General features: G+C 49.4%; 1 protein-coding gene across 1 annotated transcript in view; it reads right to left on the bottom strand.

Annotated features, from left to right (window-relative positions):
- The window catches only part of Wwc1 (WW and C2 domain containing 1), a 154,085-nt gene that overhangs the window by 23,705 nt on the left and 105,435 nt on the right, over positions 1–24,945 (bottom strand). The window contains exons 7-15 of the mRNA XM_075941329.1: positions 22,992–23,138; positions 21,813–21,886; positions 16,687–16,929; positions 9,888–9,977; positions 8,355–8,890; positions 4,133–4,241; positions 3,643–3,723; positions 2,403–2,489; positions 1,114–1,306 (exon numbers count right to left, since the gene is read on the bottom strand). Of these exons, the coding sequence (XP_075797444.1) occupies positions 1,114–1,306; positions 2,403–2,489; positions 3,643–3,723; positions 4,133–4,241; positions 8,355–8,890; positions 9,888–9,977; positions 16,687–16,929; positions 21,813–21,886; positions 22,992–23,138 (1,560 nt within the window). The remainder of the gene's footprint in view (positions 1–1,113; positions 1,307–2,402; positions 2,490–3,642; positions 3,724–4,132; positions 4,242–8,354; positions 8,891–9,887; positions 9,978–16,686; positions 16,930–21,812; positions 21,887–22,991; positions 23,139–24,945) is intronic.

Below are 24,945 nucleotides of genomic sequence, written 5' to 3'. Positions count from 1 at the left end.
TTCCCCAGCACAAAGGATTCTCCACCACAAGCAGATCCAAGTGAAGCTGGATAGCTAAGAGTTTCCCACTCTGGGCAAAGACCCACGGCTGCCACCAGGAGAAAGAGCAGCCTGCAGGCGAGGCAGCAACTGCCACGGTTACTTTCTCAGCTTCCAGACGTGGATGCAGGGAGAAGGCTCAGTGCCATGGACAAATCCCTGGCCTATCCTCTACACAAGTTCCGCATTTTCTTCTGTCACTTGAATCCATCTACTTCCAAAACAACCCGCACCGCAGTTCGTCTGTGTGTTAGCTGCCTTGTGTAGGGGGCTCTGTCACCAGATCTGCAGTGCCCAACACAGGCGCAAGCGCCTAATAGGCTCCCAGCAGAGACCAGGGGGAGCAGAGCTCTCTTTTAACTCTAAAGCCCACACTGATTTAAAGACACTGGAGCTGTCATTTAAACACTCAGAAATGGCACCAGAGTTAAGAAAGCCTTTCATTTGGTTCAGTTCATTTTATCCCAGAAGCCCCTGGGGAGGGGTTATTCAAGGTTGAACACCCGTACTCTGCCTGTATTTAAGTGCATGGCTTTCACAGGGCCGTAGCATCTCCAGCCCCAGCTCCCATGAATGCAGGGAGGGGGAGGAAGCTGGCGGAGCAGGAGAGGGTCCATTAACTGAGAACCTGTGTCAGACTCATTGGTAGGTGCTTTGTATGCACGCTTTCAAACCTTAAGACACTCCCCAGTGGGCAATCAGAGGGCATTTTGTAGACAAAGAAAGTGAAAAGCGGAGGTGTTTAGGAACTTGCCCATGATCCCTCAGCTCAGGGAGTAAAGGTGGGATTTGAACGTCAGGCTGTTTTTGCGACTCAGTGCTTCTTGTCTGATCTCTATGCTGCACGGTGAAGCTGAGGCCGAAGGCATGCACTTCCAGGTCCTCTCAGGCCTGCTGCTCCCCTCACACCAAGGGGCTCACACACACCACAAGACTGAGACCACTCTTCTCTGGGGAGGCATCTCTGCCTGAAATCCAGGCCGAATATGACACATACCCAACCTGTTATGACCTTCATGCCCTAAGGACTGAAGGTCAGGTGGATAGACAGACAGAGACAGACTCAGCTCTCACCAGGCACTCCTCTGCATGGCTCCTGTCTGTGGTACAGACATCTACACGTAAGGTCTTCTGGTGAAGGGCTGGGTAGGACATGGACACCCAGAATGCCTCATTGAACACGAGGGTATCCGCAGAGTCCAGAGGCCGGGTTCGGAACAGGCAGGTGCTGCTTTCAGAGCAAGGCAGGATGGCTACACGGATGTTCCTGGGGGAGACAGAACAGTCAGAGAGCTGGGTCAGCTGTGTGGGGTGACGTACTGCAGAAATCCCCAAGGGATTTCTGTCAAGGAGAGAATGCAGAATTTCTTATGTGAGGGATCCAGGAAGGGCTCTGGGGTACCAACTGGTCTTCCTGCCATGGGTCTCCAAATTCCTAAGGGTCCCAAAGGCTGTGGAGGCTGAGGCAAACTGGGTGCAAGCACTTGATAGGCAGCAATTCCCTAGAACTGAGCAACGGTGGGAAGAGGGGCGCTCATGCACTGAAGGCAGATGCTCCAATCTCTGCAGGCAGGAACTGAACATTCTGTTTGGTGCGTGCACGTGAGTCGAGGCCAGAGGTCAACCTTGTGTGTCAGTCCTCACATGCCTTTTAGCTTGGCTTTTAAAACAGAGTCTCTCATTGGCTTGGAGCTTGCCAAATAGGCTAGGCTGGCTGGCAACCAAGCCCCAGGGTTTTGCCTATCTATGCCTCCCCATTTCTGGCCCTGGCATTGTCTGAGGGGCAGAAAGGAGACAATCTAGAGCTCTGGTCTGTGCTAGATTTCTCTTCTCCTCCCACATCCTATCCCAGGACACTGTCTGAATACAGTAACGGTTGTCTCCAGGCCTTGTGGTCTAGTTATGGGAGGAAATGTCTAGGTAGATGAATAGAATGTAACATACACCCAGGCTACAGCAAGAATGCATGCAGACAGTGCAGGTGCCTGCTGTCCTTGCAACCTCTAAGGTAACACACCAGTCACGTCTAGAACCAGAGAGTTGTTTCTGCACAGAGAAGACAACAGGGACCTGACTGTTCTCATGAGGTCACAGACCAGGAGATTTCCATGCAGGAAGGACCGGCTTGACCAGCATTCCTTGAGCAGTGGGTGGTGGGCATCCAGGCTGTACCAGGAAGTGGGGAAGCTGTCTTCTGTGCCAGTCTCCAAAGCCGGTAAATGTGCCATTGTATGTGTGGGGGGACACAGCCAGCACTAGCATGCTCGCTTCCATTAAATGCCCGCAGTGGTCTCTGCAGTTAGAGCTTTCCCAGGAGAGTGCAGGTGAGAGAGAGACACACAAATGCAGGGCTCCGTACTCACACTTTCTGCTCTTGTTGCAGTAACAGAGCGGAGAGGTTACTCAGCTGGATTACTAATATTGCAAATTGCCTGTTCTTCTCATCATACCTGAAATGAAGGGGTGGGTAGAACACCAATCAGCAAATCATTTATTTCCTCCCCCCGTCCTTTCTACTCCCCCCTCCCATCTTTCAAACAGGGTTTCACTACTTAGCCATGGGTAGCCTATGTAGTAGACCAGACTGGCCTTGAACTCACGGAAATCCTTCGGCTTCTGTTTCCCCAGTGTCAGGAGTAAGGGTATGTACCACCATGCCCAACCTTTTCATTCTAAGAGTCATTAGTCAGGGCTGCTGGCTGCTCTGTCCAGTGCGGTAAGCTGAAAGCACTCACGCTCAGCTTTGCTGCCACGACCAGATACAGGTCCAGAACTGGCAGCCATCTGACTTTTCATTTGTTTGTTTGTTTGTTATTGAAACATAGCCTGGAACTTGCTATGTAGACCAGGCTGGTCTCCAACTCAGAGAGATCCACCTGCCTCTGACTCCTCAGTGCTGGGATTAAAGATGTGCACTGCCGTGCCTGGTTCTGGGGACTGAACTCAGACTTTCACGGTAAGTATCTTCACTGGGTAAGCCATCCAACTGGCCCATTCATTTCAATTTTAAAGAGTTACCAGAAGTATTGAGGACCAGCCTCAACAAAATCACCTCTTACCAGTGTAGGGGCGTGGGAACTGAAGACAGAAACCACAAGACAGTATCGGGAGGGAGTTTCATGGATTACTCAGATCCTGAAATCACCTGCTTTTATTTTTCCGTGGCTTTTATACCCAATGTAAACTGGGGTATGAAATTATCTGTTATTAACATTTTTGCATAAGAAGACATGGAAGTCATTCCCCAGGAAGAGAAGGCAGCAGCAACAGCAGTGCATGTGTCAGTCAGAGCTGTGCTGTGCTCTCCAGGGTCAACAACCCTGAGCTAGGATCGTTGGTACCAGGATGGGGATGCAAAGGCAGCCACCATAAGAGCAGATACTCAGCAAGCACAAAGTCTGTGTGCTCAGCCTCTGTCCACATCTGTACCAGTCACAAGAAGCTTGGCATTCCTCATCTATGGTGAAGGGACCAGTACTCAGGAACCCACTAAGGCTGGTGGGTCCTGCTTCTTCCGTGGATAGCCATGAAGGTACAATATTGTCAATGAAGAGGCCCTATATAAACCCTTCTTCTGTCCTTGTCCCCCCCCCCATCACTTACTTCAGGGCAATTTGAACCCGGGTGGCTCCCATGGCTTCTGATTCTTCACTGTCGAATGTAGCAACTTCAGAAGTGCCCAGTCTATTATAAGACACCAGGGGAAGGGGTTAGTGTCCCCATAGATACCCACAAACAAAAGCCTTTTCTGGACTCAGGGTCCCTGCTGTGAGACTAGACTGCTGGCTATGTGCTCAGTGTGTCCCTGGATCCTCATTTTCCCAGGGGCTTAGGATCCTTCTCCAGAATATACTTCCTTTCTTTAGCTAGCATCTCTTTCCCTAGCACACACTTTACAGCTGTCAACCCAGAACCCACATTTGCCCCTAGCCTTGGATACCACCTGCATCTCTGCTGCCTGCGTGTTGGGTGTGGCTCCAAAGAGGGCTGCCTGGGGAAAGGCTAGATGACCGGAAACGCCCTTCTGCAGCTCCACCACATCCTTTGGAGGCTCCCACGCTCCCCAGGAATGGAACAACAGCCAGGGACCCACCTCTGCGCAGAAGGCTCGTACACACCACTGTCCCCAGCCACAGACTCATCAGACACTGCAGCCGATACACAGGCCACTTTCAGGCCACACCCCGGGGTCACACCTGCAGCTGTTTGAGAGAAGGGGAAGAAGAAAGAAAGTCAAGTTCCGAAATCACACAATTTTGACCCGCTCTCCAGTGAACTCGAATACACCTCTGAACACTCTAGTAAGGTCCTTCTTGACTTGGGACAAGGGAAGGGGTCATATGTGATTTCATGGCTGTGATGGCTGTTCTTGCTTGTCAACTTGACCACATCTGGAATTAACTAAAACTCAAATAGCTGGGCACATATATGAGGGACTTTTTACCTTAATTAAATTATTTGACATGAAGGATCCATTTTAAATCCAGATCTTTGGGGTGGACAGATCCACCTTTAATCTGGGCCATACCTTCTGCGGGAAGCCTATATAAGGACACGGGAGAAGGAAACTTGCTCTTTCTTTGCCTGTTTGTTTTTGCTTTTTGTGGCAAGTTCATTCCCCATGCCTGGCATTAGAGCCTACTTATTTGTCATTTTGGGGAATACTGAAGACCAGCTGAGACATCCAGATTCGTGGAGTGAACAACTGCTGGATTTTAGGAACCACTGGTCATAGGCAGCCATATTGGATTAGTTGGACCACAGCATGTAAGTCATTCTAATACATCCTCCCTCTCTCTCTCTCTCTCTCTCTCTCTCTCCACACACACACACACACACACACACACACACACACACACACACACACCACACACCACACACACACACACACACACACACACACACACACACACACACACATCCAGGGGATCTGCCTCCCTCTTCTGACTTTCAAAGGTATGGGCACAAATGTGGTGCATATAAGTACAAGCAGGCTAAACACTCATTCACGTAAGATATAAAACTGCCTGGTTTTAAACACGGTTCTACCATAGGCTGCTTTATGACCACAGGACACTGACTGAACCCCAGTAAGTCCCAGGTTCCACCTAATTTATAGGCTTCTGGGGGGACTGAATGTGGGAATGTCCATAGTAATGGAGACTTCAGTTCCTCTGTATGAGGTTTAGGGTGTGTGTGGGGGGGGGGCGTGCATGCGTGCACACACAAGTGTATAGGTGCTTGTGTGATGTCTACATACATGTTCAGTCCAGAGGTCAACTCAAGTGCTATTGCTCAGGAGCCACACCCCTTGTTTCTTTGAGACAGGGTCTCCCTGTCCAAGGCTCACCATTAGGATGGAGTAGCTGGCTAGTAAGCCCCAGGGATCCCCATTTCTGCTTCTAGTGCCAGGATTATAAGCACACACTACCAATACTGGCTTCTTATCACCTTTTAAACATGAATTCTGGGGGTTTAACTCAGGCCCCCATGTTTGTGAAGCAAACACTTGACTAGCTCTCCAGACCTGACAGGTGTGGGTTTTTAAGACTGGATTTTAGGATGTATCCAAGGCTAGCTTCAAACTCCTGATCTTTCCGCCCAAACCTTCTCAGTGCTGGGATTACAAGACAGAGTCATCCTGAGCAGAGAGGTATTGTTTTATAGGTCTTCCCTACAGACCCAGGACAAATTAACAGCCCTTTGCCTATTAAAGGAAAGCAAGGGAGGATGCATCCACAGCCAGCTCCTCCTTCTCTCCCCCTCTCTCCCCTTAGCAGAAGTCTCTGGCTGGGGTCATAACTGGGCTCTTTGTATATGGTCCACATTTCCTCCAGGCCCAAATAATGGCGCACAGGACCCACTGCCAGGCCCTGAGCTACAGATGGGAAGAAATTGTCCATGAAGGCTAGCTCCAGGTATTTCACCCTACAGCCAAATGCTCCTAAGCACCAGTGCAAGCCTGGCCCTGGGATAGACGGAGACGCCCCAGGGGCTGGATGTATAGTGGTGCACTGAGATTGGGGTTTTAGCAGGCTGGGGAAACAAGCCATTTTGGTGAGGAGAGCCTGGGACGCATCTGGTGCTGGAGATGCAGGAAAAAAGCTTTCCCAGCCTTGTGCCACACCTGCTGAGCCCTGGGGGAGACTTCCCACCTTCAGCCCCTGCTCTCTGCTCTCCGCTAAACCACTTAAGGAGATTAATTTGTCTGCTGACTGAACGGCAGCACTAATCGCATAACCTGCTTAGTGGCTGAGCCCTGCCTGGCACAGCTCACAGCAGGGCAAGGTTGCTGGAGATGGCGTGAAAGAAACAGGTTGTCACCTAGCTGTCTCTAGCCCAGGAGTCCGGACCGGAGACCACTGTTTGGGAGGGGGATGGGAAGGGTCTCTTTCCAGGACCAGGTTGGAGTCTGAATGTCCTGATGTGGCCCTGCATCCTGAACAAAGACTTCTTAAGCCAAGGAAGAGCTTTTACCCACACCCCCTTCTCCCTGGGGATCAATTTGCTGAGGCTTGCCACCTGCAATAGGAGGCTTGTTTTTATTTTTGTTCGAGAGAACTCAGCGAGATTCCCTTCCTGATGAGGGAACCCCAGGGATCTCTCAGTCCCTCTTTAAAGAAATGGCTGACACCAGGAGCCTTCAGTTAACTGCGAAACCTCACTCCCCCGCTACTGACTCCTATGCACAGACTGGCAGCTCCAGGCACAGCAGCCACGCCACTGCCCATTCTAAAAAAGACAATGCACGCTTCGCCGAGGGATGAGGCTTAAATGGATAGACACATGCTCCTGAGTGAGCCTTGTATGCCTCGACCCAAGCACAAAGGCCAATACTGTGGGTGCAAGGTGGGGCCCGCAGATGAGCTTACTGGGCACTCTGCTGCGTCATGTCCAGGTGGGGCAAGTACCAAGAGAGTCACACATCTGTGGGACACTGAGCCCATCCAGGGATTGGGCTCTGAGATCAGAAAGACCTCGCTTCCTCATTTGCTGCGAGGACAACCCTGGCCAACAGATGTTACCTCTTTGAACCTCAGCTTCCTCATCTATGAAATGGGCAGAGAAGAAACAACCCATTTTCCTCCCTCCTCTCTCTCTCTTTCTCCCTCCCTCCCTCCCTCCCTCCCTCCCTCCCTCCCTCCCTCCCTCCCTCCCTCCCTCCCTCCCTTCCTCCCTCCCTCCCTCACATCTCAATCTCTGATAAGAGAACTTTAGTTCATTCTGTGGCAGCGGCTACGGTTTTCCTTCTCTCTAAACCTAGGCCATCAATTTCACCAGCAGCATCCAATCTGAAGATTCCCATCTGACTCCTAATCAGAATGTTCTCTTTGATTTCATGAAGAAATGCAAGCCATTCCCAGGGTTCCCAAGGTCCTTGCTATAATTAGTATACAATCCACATCCCACTACCAGGTCCTGTGTGATCAGGACGCTGCCACTGACCATAGCTTTTCTCGGTCCCAAGTTATGAGCACTGCTGTGGCCCCAGAGATTTTACTCACTCCCTTCCTTTTTCTCCCCCCTCCTTTTAAATTAAATTTATTATCATTGTGTGCATTTATGTGCATGGGGGCACAGACGGAGGTCAGAGGACAACTTTTGGCAGTCAGCGCTCCTTTTACCGTGGGTTCCGGGTATTGAACTCAGGCTGTCAAGCTTGTGCAGCCAGCACCTCTACCCGTTGCTTTTGTATTTTGAGATATGATTTCAAAGCTTCCAACTGAAGAGGCCACATAGTAGAGGATGACTTTGTGCTCCTAATCCTCACACCCCTTCCTCTTAAATTCTGGGATTAGAGTTGAATGCTACCACACCTTCTTACACCCTGGCCCCCAACCAAGCCCTTCTCATCGTTTAAGCCTCTATCCATTCTGAACCAGCCACCTCACCCCCACCCAAAGGCTTTCCCACATGCCCTGCTGGGTTTACTTCACATGCTTTTGTCTGGTGCACGTGGCTCCAGATGAACCTGGGCTTCTTAAGAGTGGTGTCTGTCATCTACACGGGTCCTTTGCAACTAAGTTTGCCATATGACATGTCTGTGGAAAGCTTAGCTGAATTAATCCAAGTATATTCAATTAGCCCAGGATCTGAGATTCATGTTTGTAGGTGCTAAATAGCTATTGAATGAAATCTGCCAAAACAAAGCAAAACCCTAGCCCAGGACCTAGCACATTCTGCATTTGTAAGTATCTACTGAATAAATAAACAGTCACATAAAGACCCAGCCATCGACAGTAGTCAGGAATTATCACAGGAACCCCCTGCCTCCTGGTTCCAAATAAGCCCCCCCCTCCCCCCCCGCTCCGTACCTTGGCCCAGTGGCTTGCCCTCAGGTCCTGGTTCCTCTAGCTGGTATCTTTCCCTGGTGCTGCTGCCGAGGCTCAGCTCACAGAGAGCCGTACTCAGCTCTGCATCTTCAAACTCCAGCGGGGTCAGAAAGGCATCTCCAGCCAGGAGGGGATCAGCGATGAGAGGGGAGCAGGGAGGGGATGGGGAGGAGAGAGAGGAGCGTGGTGACAGGGAAGTCATGGACTTTGGAGTGCCAGACAGGGAGCGTAAGGCCTGCAGGCGGCTGCCTCCCTCTGCCTTCTGTGTCTTGGCCACCTCATCCTCGTGGATGGTGGTGATGCAGCCCGAGGGCCGGAAGCCTGTGCTGCCCTCCAAGAACAGCAGTTCCACCTTGCTCTGGAGTTCCGGGTCGAGCTGCTCGAACGGGTCATAATAGAGGTCAGTGAAGCTGGCTGAGGTGGAGGAGTCCAGGCTGGAGGCAGCCAGGGAGCCCCGGCTGGATGTAAGTGACCCAGGGCTGCTGCCTGAAGACAGGGACTGCATGCTACTTGAGAGGCTAGGGGCAGGGAGAGGAAGAGAGAGACGGTGATGCAGTGAGTCGGCTTCAGGGAACTCCACCAGGTCTGAGAAACGCTAAGGGTACTGGGTACGCATCTGTCTTCCTAGCCTACTTGACAGCGTAAGCTGGGCCATGTACCTGATTCCACTCAGGAGAAAATAAGAGATCCTGAGAAAGTCATGTACCCAAAGTAGCAGAGCTGGGCTGTGGGCCCAAGTTCAGACTCTTGCTTTGTAGGTCAGGCTGGCTGCAAACTTTTGATGCCCTCGTTTGCAGCTCTGAGTGCTGGGATGATAGTCGGAAGTCACACACGTGACTTCGACAGTTTCCTTCTACCCCTCTTTCCTATTGCTCACATTGAAACTTTATTGAAGTATTTTTGCTTCTTTATTTCCTTTTATTTATTGGTTGATTGAGATGGGGTCTCACTGTGTAGCTCTGGCAGGCCTAAAATTTGCTATGTAGACCAGGCTGGCCTCAGAAATCCAAAGGCCGTACCTCCCAAGTCTGGGATTAAAGGCGCGGGACACCATGCCCAGTCCCAACTCACTTTTTTTAATATGTTCAAATATTTAACTTAAAAGGAGACCTCACATCCTAAATGTCAACTGAAAAGCAGTATCTATTGATAAAAACAGAAAGAAACCACTTTTGCTGGGGAGGGAGAGAAACTTAACAAAAAGCTACTATGAGGATCCAGTAATATACTTCAGCCCTTAAGGCCTGAGATTATGGAAGCCTACTATATGCTGAAAAAGTGGGCTGGCAGGCGGAAGTGACAGGCTTTCACACACATGGGCATCTTCCTGGGGCCATCTCTGTGTGTATAGTCCCAAGGGATGAAGGACAACAGCCAGCCATCCTGGCCAAGCACCTATCTGCTAGAATAACCTCCTTCTCTGCGTCTCATAGTTAAGGGGGATCATGAAGGGCATCATGGAGCTGGGCCACCTCCCGGCCATCCCTATGGGGACAGTCACCACCCACCACTCACCTTTTCAGCTGCGAGTGCAGAGAGGCGACCTGCCGAGTGGCTTCCTCCAGTTCTCTCACCAGCTGGTTCCTCTTGCTGTTTAACTTTAACCTGAAGGAAGAGAAGGCATGACGATGACGCCCCAAAGGGATGCCGTGCTCCAGGTCCCCTCTGGATCTCCGAAAAAGAAAATGAGGTCTGTGCCCTGACAGATGGACATGACAACCGAGAGACACGTGCACAGGGACGACTGTAAAAACATCTCACTAGGGTGTTGTGAAGACATACAGTCAATTCATACGCAAATTCTGTCGGAATCGTGTTGCTACCTGCCATACCTTACGGACTGCACTAGGAACCTAAAGACATTGCACTGATTTGTTTTATGATATGTGCGCATGAAGATTGGTCTTTAACCATTTTACAGATGAGGAAATTGAGGCTCTTGGTTACATAGTTTACTCAAAACTATGGATGTAGTGGGGGAATTAGGATTCCACCAAAGTGCCATTCCCTCCCTCTCTTCCTTCCATCTCTCTCTTCCCTTCCTCTCTTTCAACTGCTCTCTCCTCTTCTGCCCTCCCTTCTTCTTTCCATCATCCACGATTTGTTGAGTGCCCAGGTTACACTAGATGCTGTCCCTGGGAAAGAGAACTCGCTGCCATTCTTACAGAGCACGGAGGGTGGAGGACAACGGTCATCTAATTAGAGGAGGGTGTGGCAAGGTCCAGAAGAATTGAAAAGAGCAGAGGACGGGATCCCTAATTTAGACTTTGAGCAAATGGCTTTGTGGCCAGATTTCTGGCACCCACTCTTGCCTGTGTCCTGGGTTCCCAGGCTCAACGTTAGATCACTTTCCCAGGCTCTCTTACAACTGGCTGAGACGCACGAACAACTTCTAGACAACGGGATCTGGGCAGATGGCACAAGTATCAGCCTGAAGTGTTTAAGGGAAGTGTCTTCCTCAGATCCTTGTGGCCTTAAAGGAGAGGCAGAAAGGCTGCGGGCTCTTCAGTGACAAGGGAGGCTGGCAGTTACTGGGAATATTAAGATATTATATGGGTAAGAATCAAACCTCAAGAGTGTTTATCCACAAGATCTGGGATTATTTCTTACAGTCTGCTATCCCCTACTAATAGGGAAATCGAAGTGACTCTGTAGACAGGAGGTAGGGAGGAAGGGGGGCACTCTTTTCCGGGTGAAACGGCTGAGTTCATTCACTCTAGTGTGGGGTCTGGATGATAAATTTCCATGTCAAGGCGACTCACTCCTGCTCCCTGCCACTCTGCTGGAGAAGGAGCTTGACTGGCCCTTGCTCTCTGGTCGCAGGAAGGCACCAAGAGCTCAGTCAGCCCCACCTGGTGCCTGAGGATAAGGGCTAGTTTCACACAAAATCAAACCAAGCCAGGCCATCTCTCTACCACAACAGTCAGGCCTCTAGCTCATGAGACCGGAGGTGGCCCTTGACACAAGCGTGCAGAAGCTGTGCTTGCTCCTGGGCAAGAGAACCTGTGAAATCACCGACAAGACAGAACAGTAAGCCAACGGTAGGCTGGCTGGCCTTGGCATGAGTCTTGGCCAACTAAATCTCCAGAGCTTTCCTCCCAGATTCTTGCCTGGTCTGATGGGGACAGAGAAGAGGCTGGCAGATGGGGCCTTTAATGAACAAAACCCAGATTTCTCAAGAGAATGGATGAGGCTGTGCAATATTCCGTCCCTCTAAGAGCAAAGCTCACAAAGGAGGATACGTCTGGGGTCAAGAAGTGGAGCTTGCGGTTTCTACAGTGCAAGCCTGAGTATGCTGGGAGCAAATGCAGGTCCCCACTGGAGCCTGAGCAGGACAGTGAAGGAACTGTCCTCAGGCTGACTTGACTTCCTGAGCAGGCAAGGACAGCCACAGACAGTAACACGCAGGTGCTGCGGTCCCCTCCCAGCGGCAGCAGGCTTAGCAGGCCAGATGGCACGTGAGTGATGTGCACATGCTGGGAGGCCGTGAATACATCAATGGTGGAAACAGGCAGAAGATCCAGGGGGTGGGGCCTGAATGACCACAAGCTGTAGCTAGGCGCCTGGGGTGCTGGTTAAAAATGCAATCGCCTGGGCTGCATCTCAGGCCTGAAGAACTGGTCCCCGGGGTGGGGCTGTGGTGCCCATGATCTAACAAGCATCCTGTGTGACCGCACACCGGCTGATGCATGGTTCACAGAGAGAGTGAATCACAGGGAATGCAAAGAATGTGAAGACAGACCTGAAGAAGAAAGAAAAGGCGGGAGGGGAGGAATGCAAAAAGGGCACTGGGGGCACTAAAGGGAAGAGAACAGAGAAAAAGGGACACAGAGGGGGAGAGAGGAGGGAGAGACTTACAGAAAAAGAAAGCAGGAAGCTAGAGGCCCAGCACTGAATACGGACAACAGGGATCAGAATCAAGTGGACTGAGATCCATCAGCACTTTCCCTGCCATTCCCTTGGCTTCTCTCTTCAGAACCCTCTTAGGGCACAAGAGGCATCTTGCCCTGTGCCCACTGCCTTCCTGACTGCTGCATGAACCCAGGGACCTTGTCCCCCAGAACCCTAGTTGTGGCCCGATCAGCGGAGGAGTGGAGAGTCTTGATTCCCTAGACTGGCTGTGTGGATTCACTGTTCCACTGGAGCTCCTGGACCTTCGACAGATGGGGTTGAAAGCAATATTGAAAGGCCTTCTGAGCGGGCAGCTGCCTAAATGGAGTAGGTGCTTGTACTGCAAGCCTGGACCCAGCTCTGTCACTGGGTGATGTCAAGTGAGTCTTAATTTCCTCATCTGTAAAGCATGTTCTCAAGTTACTAGACAAAAGATAGGGTCTGGCCCATGACCAGTGCACCTTCGGGGTACCTGAAGGATCTTCTAGTTCTAACTTTAGGAAACGAAAACTTTCACGGCAATGAAAATCTCTGTTCACAATCTGATTCAAAATGCCTGCTCAGTAGACTTCCGGTACTTGGTGCCTTTGCCTTCTTTTTTTCTCTGTGAGGCAAATGACCTCATATTGGTCAATAGCTTAGCGAGGGTTAACAGATATAAGGTATCTCTTTTGACCCAGCAAGATTCAAGTAGGGCTGTGATCAGTGTCCTCTCCAGCTTCTGGCAGAGAAGATGATGGATGACCAACAGCTCCCAGGGACAGTCACTGGGTCTAGTCCCAGGCGAAAGTCCAGGCATTGGCACAAAGGTCCAGTAAGCCCCTGCCCGGGCCTCCCATCCATTTATACTTTCAATAAACACAAAAGGCACAGGGCATACGACAGAATCCTTATCATCACAGGGTATGGTTCCAGGAAAACCAGCATGGTGCCTTCAGGCAAGTGCCGGTGTATGCTATAAAACACCAGCTATTTAAGGTTTGGTGTTCTCCTTATAGTAAAATTGCTGAAGGGTCAAAGCTGGCCAGCCATTCCTGCCAGCAGAGGATAGAAAGGAAGGTGATAGACTTTGGATGTCTCAGTAGTTCTGAGAATCTGCTTGGTTGGAAAGATTGGTCCAGTTCGCAATCAAGGGATCCTTAGCCCCCAGGGTCAGGGCTGGGCCTGGACGAGGATCAGATGCTAGTGAAAACAGAGCTTACTCAGTTGCTAGGATGCTGCTGCGAGATAGGTGTTTTAGAGATGAAGGGCTACGGGCGTGTATATGCAGAATACATACAGATACACACAGGTGCCCGGACTTCCCAGACTGCTCCCCATGAGGTGCATGCATGTTCCTCTGCTTTACAAACTAGACGTACGCCTGGCGTTGCTGGCAAAACGAATCCCCTCGCTTATTCCAGAGCAATTACACACATTTGAAAATCACAGTGTGGCTGTGTGTGTGGGTGTGTATCTGCTTGTACAAATATTATTAAATCATAAAAAAAGAATGAAATACTGTCATTTGGAGTAAGATAGATGGATCTGGAAGACGTCTTGTTAAATGAAATAAACCGGGTACAGATAAACACTGCATGTTTCTCATTTTAGAAGCCACAGAAATCAATCTCCTAGGAGCAGAGAAGAACCATGGTCACTGGGAAGGCTAGAGGGGGGTCGGATAATGAGTTCCGGAATACACTCTCATGGGAGAAATTAGTTCTGGGGCTCTGCGCTGCGGTCACATAGTGGCAGAGGACAGGTCATTTCAAAACAGCAAGAAGATTCTGAAAGCTCCGAAAACAGCAACGAGAAATGTTGACAACGGGAACGCCAATTATCCTGGTGTCGTCATTATTCAAGGTGGACATATGCTGAAATGGCATCCTGCTTTGTAAATATTTACAAGCACTGTCTATGTTAATATAAAAAAATTAAAACGAAAAAATCCCTAGCTTCAATTCTGCACCCCTTCAGTGGTAGGCGGGGAGATGTTGCTCCAAATCTGCTACGGACAGAATGAAAAAAGCCAGAAGAGACTTGCAGGTTATTAGAAAAACGCTCCACTCTTCCGCGCTGTGTGCTCAATCTATCCTGCTTTGTGTCTCACACACACATACACACAATCCTAGAAACCGGGAGGCCTGAGGTCCTGTTTCCAGCAGATCTGGTTGCTATGGAGGAATCCCTTTGTGACTGTGGCAGCTTGTATGAGCATGTCCTCCATAGGTTCATCTATCTGGACATTTGGTTCCCAACTGGTAGAGCTATCTGGGGACATTTAGGAGGTATGGCCTCACTAGAGGAAGTATGTCACCGGGGACAGGATTTGAGAGCTCCAGGCCTTGCCCCATTTGTAGTTTGCTCTCTCTCTCTCTCTCTCTCTCTCTCTCTCTCTCTCTCTCTCTCTCTCTCTCTCTCTCTCTCTCTCTCTCCACTCTCTGCTTGTGTTTAAGATATGACCCCCCAGTCTGCTGCCCCGCTGCTTGCTGCCACACTCCCCTGCCAGGATCAACTCCAACCCTCTTGAACCATAAGCCAAAATAAACTCTTCTTCTCGAAGTTGCCTTGGTCACACTGCTTCCTTACAGCAACAGAGCCAATACACTGATTCACCGACAGCAGCTTCTCACTTTGACCTCAGATAACAGTCCTCTTAACTTCTGAATGCTCCAGATTGCCACACACAGATGTCATGCTACAGGACAGCCTTTGCAGAGTGAATGATGGCGGGTATGACTGAGTGAGTGACTGGATGGACGGGTGAATGTCTGTGGACTAGAAGACCTCCTTTAAGCACAATTCTCTATTGTTTTTTGATTTGCTTTTCAAGACAGAGTTTCTCTGTGTTGCTTTGGAGTCCGTCCTGGAACTACCTCTTGTAGACCAGGCTGGCCTCAAACTCACAGAGATCCACCCGCCTCTGCCTCCTGAGTGCTGGGATTAAAGGCATGTGCCACCACTGCTCAGCAATAATTTTCTATTTTCTAATTTGGGAGAAGGGGTTGCAAGGAGCACCAAAGGAAATACAGAGTCTGAAACAGGTCTCAACGTCACAGATGAGGCTGGCTCATAGTCTTTACAGTTTACATTAATTGTCAGTATTTGAAAATTAAAAATCCAGCTGATAACCCTTTGAAGTTCCACTGTGGTGTACAGTTCAGTAGTAGAGCACTTGCCTAGCATGTGTGAGGCCCTGGGTTGCATCCCTAAGTGCTACAAAAAAAGAAACATAAGGACCACGGGCCACACAGAGCCCTAGAGCCTGCTCGCTGGATCTAGGAGGCAGTGCCCACATCAGACAAGCAGGGTCAGAGTCCCCCAGACTGATGGGTCTACAGCTAGGTGTGCCTCAAGCATTTCCATCACATGCTTAGCTCGTAAGCATTTCAGTCTGCAACCCCTAGGCCACTGGCCTTCAAACATCGGCCCCTCGGGACATGCTGAAAACAGTACAGTGGGTCGTGAAGAAAAAAAAAAATAATGGCATATTCTGGCTACGACACCAAATACCCCCATCAGTAACAAAGCATACAGATGTTTAAGACTGCTTATAATTAAAACCATGTCTGTATACATGTTCTCCTGTATGATTTATTATTATTTTAGTGTGTGTGTATATGTGTGTCTGTGTGTACACTTGTGCACAGTTTTTCCTCTCCTTCCCTCATGTAGGTCTTTGGAATTAAACTCAGGTTGTCAGGCTGGGTGGCAACCACCTTTACCTATTAAGTCATCTCACCTGCCCTCCTGTACGCTTTAAATCATCTCTATACAGTGCATCCCAATACAGTGCAAGTACTACAAATTAGTTGTTAAGATAATGCATCAAATATTTGTATTTTTTGTTATATTAATTTTTAATCTACTTTCAAACATTTTCAATCTGTGATTGATTTCCAGGATCAGGAACCCTTGAGTACCAAGGGCTGACTGTCTAACAGAAGAGAGGAAACATCAGAGGATATCCCCTGCCCCAGACATCCCACACAGTGAATCCAAAGGTGTGTATGTGTTTAGGAGCAGAAATAAGCAAGGGAAATCATTTCCCCAGCGACACCAGGTACAAGCCTAGTTGGTAAAGCAGAGATGTTCACTGTGTGAAACCTGCGAATTTCCTGTCACCTAAGAGACCGAGAGTCACCGTTACAACACTGGAAAGCCACTCTCCCAGGTGATCAGGTGCTGTGGGGCTTGCTTCAGGGAGCAGACACCCTCCTGAGAGCCTCCTGTGTGAAGTACCAGGCTCCTGGTGCACAGGAACATAAGCCATCATTTCTGATGTACCACTCCGGAAGGCTAACAACTCTAAATGAGAGCACTCACCAGTCTACTCAGGCATCCCCACTATGACCCTGACTCCTGGCTCCTGTAGGGCTGCCAGGCCAGATTGGCATGTTTTCCTTTTCCCCTGGGCCCCATCTGCTCAGCCCAGACCCACCTCTCGGTCAGTGCCTTGCTCTGGGTGTCGCGGGCTGCCTGCAGGTCCTTCTCCAGTCGCCTCCGGGCCATCTCTAGCTGTTCCACCTCTCCCTGGGTCCACTTCCGGGGGCTGATGAAGCGCATCTCCTTCAGCAGTTCCTCCTTCTCGTTGATGAGGATGAGTCGGTCCCTCTCTGAGTCTAGCACCCCAGGCCAGGCCTCACTGTCAAGTTTGGCCAGCTGGATTTTGAGGTTGGCGATCCTGGGGATTGAGAAGGTGAGTATGATAGATGAACAATGACGTTACAGAAACTGGAAGATGGGTGGTTCTTCTAAGGACATGAAGTACCAGGATCCAGGATGTCCTCAGAGCAGACAGCTACTGTTTCCTTTTTTGCTCAGCTCCCGGGCCGGTGCAGTAGAGTTGGACACCATGGCAGGCAACAGTTTCTTACCAGGAGCTCTGGGACCCTGGGTGAGGTGCTTACATCTCTGAAGGGAATTATAAGATCTCCTTCCCAGGGTGGTGGCACATGCATGCACACACATAGACACACTCAAAGCACAGTATTTGGCATATAGTAAGCCCTCAATAAATGTTTCTATGCTACTGCCGTCACTGGTTGGACCACTAATATTAGTTATGTAACACTGGGAAGATGTCCTGAGCCTTGGAGATGAGACAAGCAATAACTCATCCTCCAGAGTGGGCATGAAAACCAGCGATGATGTACACAGCGTGCTGTGTATGAACGGGGCTGAGTCATCGGCAAGGGGAACCACTGGGCTGTGGCTACCTGTGTGCTCTCAGTTCTGAGTGCAGTAATGGTGAAAACAGTCATGAACTTGAGCTTCAGAGACCTGAGTTAGGAGTTCTGACCTTGAGTTTTATGATGGAAAGAATCATCTCTTGGGGAAAAATCATTTGAGGGGCTGGAAACATTTGGGGCCTCTGTGCTTTCACCTACACAAGACCTTGGGTTCGATTCCCAGAAGCAACAAGGAAAATCGTTTTGGTATCATAGCTTCTAGCACAAAGCCTGGTCAATTGTAGGCAGTTATTGAATCCTAAGGAAAGCAGCCAGTAGCCCCGAATCTTCACTTTTCTAAGACCTAGAATCCTCAACTGGAAGGTGGGGACAATGATGGTAACCAAAGAGACAGCCCATGAGCACCACATGGAAAATTTGCAACAAGAACTCTACATATTGTCAGGCATTCTACAGACAATGGCAATTATTCCCATGCTACTTAAAGAGTATTGTCATAAACACCCAAGAGCAAGCACACCACTATCTTTTAGGATCTGGCCTCTGCAAAGTGCTCTGGGGTCTTGGGCCCTAGTGTTACTGCATCGCTAAGGGGCAGACACAAAAGACTCACTGATCTCATTGGACAGGCAGGCACTCTATGGATCACTTGAGATCAAAAATTACCACACATGGCCAGTCCTTGTAGTGAGCCCAGACCTATGGACTTGACGTTCCAGCTCACGTGAAATGTGACCAAACTTTCTTTACCAAATACTGTTGGATTTGAGATGCCTTGTGATATGTAGCCAAGGTTCTATATAGACAAATCCATCTAGCTCTTTCTCCAACCAAGAGTCCTAGCAGGAATTCTTTTTTTTTTAATTTTTTTAAAAAATTTATTTATTTATTAAAGATTTCTGTCTCTTCCCCGCCACCGCCTCCCATTTCCCCTCCCCCTCCCCCAATCAAGTTCCCCTCCCTTCTCAGCCCAAAGAGCAATCAGGGTTCCCTGCCCTGTGGGAAGTCCAAGGACCACCCACCTCCATCCAGGTCTAGTAAGGTGAGCATCCAAACTGCCTAGGCTCCCACAAAGCCAGTACGTGCAGTAGGATCAAAAACCCATTGCCATTGATCTTGAGTTCTCAGTAGTCCTCATTGTCCACTATGTTCAGCGAGTCTGGTTTTATCCCAGGCTTTTTCAGACCCAGGCCAGCTGGCCTTGGTGAGCAGGAATTCTAAGTGAATTATTTGATTTTGTATTCATGTACACAGCAATGGATGAATACGCCTGTGGTTGCTGACTCCCAGTGCTCAAAGGCTAGAATGGTACGATGAGCGCTGGTGGGACTCAGCTACAAGCAGGACACTGAGGAGTGACTGATGTCTTCCTGTGTGTACTTTCCAGGGTGGCTTTCCCACGCCACTGTATTTTAACCTTTAGGTCGTTCATCCTTTGGAGAATCAGATGAACTACTAGTCCCCCTCTCAGGCATGCACAGGGGACAAAACCTGGAGGCGCCAGCCAGCCAAGGGAGGTCTCCATGAACTACTGCTCTGTCTCTCCACTTCTTTAAGACCTGCGCTCTGTTTCTCCATCCCATAAAGAGCTGTCTTCTCTCTCAAATCCAGCTTTCGGTGGTAGTGAGACATTTAATGTCTCAGTCCCGGGGGGGGGGGCACAGTTCACTCCTCCAGTCTCTGTAGGACTGGTTATCTAAGATATAGGCATTGCCTCCCACAGGTGGGAAGACATCAGAAGGTCAAGGATGGGAGGCACAAATACACAACTGATGCTGACTTGCTAAGCCCCTAGGGGGAGCTGAAACAGTGCACACAAAAGAAAACTCTTCCCACCAGATCATCATCCAATTCCTTCCTTGTTATTAGCCCAGCTTCTCCTGAGGAAATGATAGGTCTTCAAGTCACTTGGTGAGCTGACCTCAATCCTCATCCCAGCACGAGCACAAGACCCATGCCTGGATCTTCTGGCATTCCCTTATCCTCTGGCCCTGCAACAACGACAGGCCATTCAAATCTACCAGTGACTCTCTCTCAGACCCAATATTTATCAAACCGATTAGGAACACGGCTTGGGAGGACAATGATATCGAGACCAACCTGGGAGTCATAGCAAGACCCTGTCTCAAAAACAGAGAACACAGTTATACACCAACCCCAAATCAGACAAACAAGAGTCCCTAGTAAAAGATCCATCTGTTGGGAAAGAACGGTGGTCTTTCTGTGGAGGCTGGAAACCTGGAGGTAGGTAAGCATAATAGACCTGCTGGATATCCATCTTGCTCTTTCGATGAGGAAAGCCTGCCTGAGGATGAAGCCAACGCAGAGGGCAAATCAACATGCAGGTCAGAGAAGAAGAAATGAAAGTTAAGCTGTACCATCCGAACCCTGGATCTAGCTGAGCCTAATGCCAAAAGTCCCCTTGCTGGGGGAGGGGTGGGTTAGCCTGCTGAATTCCGTTTTCTTTCATTCCTTTTGTTTCTACTCAATTTCTGACGCTATTGCCAGGAGCTATGCTGCTCAGTGGGAATGGGCAGAGCCTCAGGCTGGGCAACATCCTAGCTGGCTCCATGGAGATGCTTCACAGACCGGAGAGTTGGTCTAGAAAACGATGAATGTCACTAAGTTTAGTCACCACCAAAATGGCCAGTTAGTTCTTTCCAAGAAGGCTGGTACATCGTGTAGAAAGAATACCATGAACTCAAAGCCAAAACATCCAGGGTTCAATCAAATACTGTATATATCACCTGGGAGAGTCACAGAACATCCTGGGTCAAACTTTTCTCCCCTTTAACAGATAGATAGCAAGACAGGAACTCCTTCCTTCCTTCCTTCCTTCCTTCCTTCCTTCCTTCCTTCCTTCCTTCCTTCCTTCCTTCCTTCCTTCCTTCCTTCCCTGAGACAGGGTCTCTCTGTGTAGCTTTGGAGCCTGTCCTGGAACTCCCTTTGTAGATCAGGTTGGCCTTTAAGTCCATCCACCTCTGCCTCCTGAGTGCTGGAATTGATGATGTGCACCACCACCACTCTGGCTTTTTATTTTCTTAAGTTACCGCATTTTGTGTGTTTGTTTATGCAGGTGTGTGGGGTTGCATGCTATGACACATGCCGCATGTGTACGAAGGTCAGAGGATAACTTGCTGGAGTCACTTCTCTCTCCCGCATGGATCCCTGGGATTGAACTCAGGTTGTTAGGCTCGTTAGCAAGCGCCCTTACCCAGTAAGCCATCTCCTCAGCTCTGCTGGAAGTTTTTAAAACTGGATAAGCCTGTCAGTGCACAACTCTTTTTAGTACAATACGCAATCTTCCTATGCTTTTCCACAAATGCAGTAGAAACCCTGGCTTTATGATGCTATCATTGGAATGGCGAAACCCAGCTGCTTACGAGTCCATGCAGCCACGGAACATCCGAATCCCCAGAGCCCGAGCTGCTGAAAAGCACCAGCTATTGAAGCAGGAGGTGCTAATTCCGGATTTTAAGACTGATTTCATAATTAAGTTCATTTTCATTCACAAGGACATCTGTGGGGCTGGTGAAATGGCTCAGCATGTAGAGGCAATTGCCACTCAGGGATCTGAATTCAGTCCCCAGAACCCACCTTAGTATGGAAGGAGTGAAGAGACTCCACAAAGCTGTCCTCGGACGTGTGCACAGTAACATGTGTGCATCCCTACACTGTCCCTGCACACACATCATAATGCATAATAACAAGAAGTCAGGTGGGAGTCCTGGCTCATTAGTAGACTATAAGTGCCTACCATGGACAAGGCCCTGGATTCAATCCCCAGGACCCCACCCTGACCCCCAAAAGTTTAAAAAGCCTGAACTATGGATCAGTTCAGGGTCAGTCGGCCTGGATAACATGGGGAAACCTTGTCTAAAAACAAACAAGCAACATATCTAGAGAAACACCTGGAGATGCAGTTGTTGCACCTGCTTGGCACACACAGGGCCCTGGGTTCAATCCCCGTTATAACAACACTAAAAATGACCACAAATAACGTGTTCTTTGTGAAGTGAGAAATGCCCGTAGTCTTCTTTCTCCTGTTGCTGAACCAAATCAAACAAATCTACTGCTCCTTCAAACCAAGCTGATTCCAAGACCATCAGAAAGCATGGACTATCGAATCCAAGCCAGGTAAATAGAAAAATTACTAGGCTCTGACCTAGTAATTTAAACAGACCTGGTTTCAAATGTAGTTCAACTCTGTCTAGCACAGTGTCCTGGGCCAGTCATTTTCTCTCCCAAACATGAAAGGATGCTCACACCTACCTTTATAATCTATGTGAAGATTAAGCAGGAATCGTGTCCACAGGGCCCTCACCACCCATGGGAGTTACAAATACGACCTTCCCCAGCTCTGGCCCTGACTTACCTTCTCTTGGCCTCTTCGTACCGCAAGCGCAATCTGACCTTCTCCGCCAACTGGTTGTTGCTGCTGGTGCCGAACTAGAGGAACAAGATAAGAACAGAGATGGGGATTACATGGTTACCGCAGCGAGGCCACTGCTGAGCGAGGTTTCCATAGCTCATGCGAGACTTGACAGCCTCGTGGGCAGAGCCAAGAATAGTTCCAGTCACTGAGCTGGCTGTGTGGACTGTGGAGGAAGACAGCTAAACAAAAACACTTTTCTTCCTTCGGGCCATAAGAATGGTCTCAAACTTAAGTACTTTGGGAAAAGGAACAAAACCCCCCTCCTCCCATGCCATCTTACAGGAAAAAAATAAATCAGGGCCAAAGCGGATAAGAAGCGCAGACTGTACGTGAGAGGAGTAGGAACAGATAATACATAAGAACCAACCTGGGCACAGCCGAAAACTCAGAGAGGCTACAGTGAGATCAGAAGCCAGGCAGAGTCAGAAAAAAGACCCAGAAAGCAGAAAGCACACCTAGTCTGGCTCTCGGGGGGTGGGGGGCCTGTGGCTGGATGAATGGCTGGAACAGGGAAAGGGGAATAGCCTGTTTCTACACTTGCCTATCGAAAACAAAACTTCAGGCTCACGGAACCACACTTGGACAGAGTGTCCCCTCATTAGAGGGGAAAAAGTTACAGAACTCAGTCGGGGACAGCATTTCACCAGCGGAGGCTAGGGGGTGGTCACCCAGTGTTCTGTGCTCCCAGAGAGGATAGCAAAGGCTCTCTGAAGACCACACTCACTGTGGGTTGGTCCTACTTGGCCACTTTCATGACTGGCAGCAGCATTTTCACTACCCACGCTGGGACCAGGCTGAACCTTGGCACCAAGGGTCAGCAGCTGTCTGAGAGCTGTAAGCATTGTGTGGGGAATAATGAGACAAATACACTCTGCTTTCCAGATGGAAAGAGATCCAGAATGGAGCTACAAAACAGTATGAAAGAAACGGGAGGAAGGCGCTTCACCCGTTAAAAGCACATTGCACGCAGGGCCTACAGGCATACGCTCTTGGCCACTTTTGGGGTTCACTGAGCTCTACCAGGCTGAGTTAACAGCCACAGATCAGCTCCTCTGATGATGAAGGATAAGCAGTTACCCTGCTAGGGCAGCCACGCAGATACCACCCTGGGCTACTCACACTCCCAGAGATGTCCGTCTGTGAGCTCACGTCCAGGAACTGCTTTGGCATCGGGAAGCTGGAACTTTCCAGGGAGCTGCTGCTGGACCACAGGTCAGAATGAGACCCTCTGTCTGTGCGGAAGCCATCCTTCAGCATGGCAAGGCTCTGCAGCGTAGGGAGGGGTGGGGGGAGCAGTGAGTGTTGTGGCTCCTTGGCAGTGCCCTCAGACTCCGGAGAAGGACATTGAAGCCCCTGCTACTGGAGATACGGGTGGTTGTAAGCCACCACATGAATGCTGAGAATTGAACCCAGGACCCCTGGAGAAGAGTCAGTGCTCTTAACAGCTGAGCCATCTCTCCAGGCCCCTAAGGTGGAACTCTTGCTGTTCCTTTATCACTGCATGATCTGAGATAGCTGATTACCTCCCTAGGCATCTACCTACTTTTCTGTGAAGTGGGAAAATTCTAGTCTTTACTGTGTTGGCTAATTGTGTGTCAACCTGACACAAGCTAGAACCATCTGACTGGAGGGAGCCTCAGTAAAGACACTGCCTCCAGAAGGCAAGCCTGTAGGTCCTTTCTTAATTGGTGATTGATGGGGGAGGGCCCAGCCAGGGTCCACCCACTGAGAGTCGTGCCACTCTTGCTGGTGGTCCTGGGTTCTATAAGGAAGCAGGCTGAGGATGGCATGAGGAGCAAGCCAGTAAGCACTACTCCTCCATGGCCTCTGCATCAGCTCCTGCCTCCAGGTTCCTGCCCCGTTTAAGTTCCTGTCTGACTTCCATCAGTGGAGGACTAGAGGTAGAAATACAAGCAGAATAAACCCTTTCCTCCCCAATTTGCTTTTGGTAATGCAGTTTCATCTTATCAATTGTAACCCTAGGACAATTATTTTACAGGCGTGTCAATCAAATAAAAGACAATGCAATGTGATGCCAACACTCACCAGCACTGCAAATTTACTGCATCAAACAGGTTCTCTGAGAAATCTTTCAATGGTCTTCACTGTACCAATGAGAAGCTGGGAGTGACAGCTCAGGGCTCTTAGCCACTAATCACAAGCAGGACTAACCTTTGCTATCCACGCACGCCCTTGTGATCACTGGACCACAGCTGTCTCGTTAATCAATGTTTCCTCCCGAAGCTAGCAGTGGCAATTCACAGTCTTGGCCTCCTGAAGTGTCAGTGATGCAAGGGGAAGGTGTCTTCAGGGTTAGGTGGTTCTGGGCAGGGATTACATTCAGTAGTGAAGCAATGGGCTTGTGAATCACGTATTCTAGGGTCTGATTGATGGCTCTGCCACTTACTGCCTGAGCCAGACTATCCTTATCTGTAGAATGGAGATAACCTGAGCCACATATGCAGAGCCCTTAGCCCCGTCACCATGTTGTGGAATCGATCTCCGTGATTCAGTTCCCAGCACAGAGAACACAGGAGAGTGATTCAAAGACATTGTGATGTTCAGGGTTAAATGGCTCCATCATTTGGTCCATTAAAAAAACAAGCTAAAGGGGGCTGGAGAGATGGCTCAGGGGTTAAGAGCACTGGCTGCCTTCCAGAGGTCCTGAGTTCAATTCCCAGCAACCACATGGTGGCTCACAACCACCTACGATGAGATCTGGTGCCCTCTTCTATTGTGCAGGCAGAACACTTAATGGGTAATAAATAAGTCTTTATAAAAAACCAGTCAAACAAACAGAAAAACAAACACACCAAGATGTGTAGTAAGAGCTAGTGGTAGGGACCTGACTATGGCGGTGCCACCAGGCAAAGCTTCCATTCTAGCTTTGCCACTGGCAGAGACCATATGGCCTTTGGCAAGTAACTCAGTGCTTCTGAGCCTCCATTCTCCCCTTTATAAAAGGGGAGGGGAGTAGACAATCTCAAGAAGCCTGCTAGAGGGTAAATCTACCTCATTCTAAATGCCTGTGATTCTTTCTTTTTAATTTTGGTCTATTGGCATTACATAATAA

Source organism: Microtus pennsylvanicus, chromosome 11, assembly GCF_037038515.1.
Source record: "Microtus pennsylvanicus isolate mMicPen1 chromosome 11, mMicPen1.hap1, whole genome shotgun sequence".
Taxonomy (NCBI): Eukaryota; Metazoa; Chordata; class Mammalia; order Rodentia; family Cricetidae; genus Microtus; species Microtus pennsylvanicus.
Note: the sequence above shows the minus strand (reverse complement) of the source record. Positions and strands in the feature narration are given on the sequence as shown.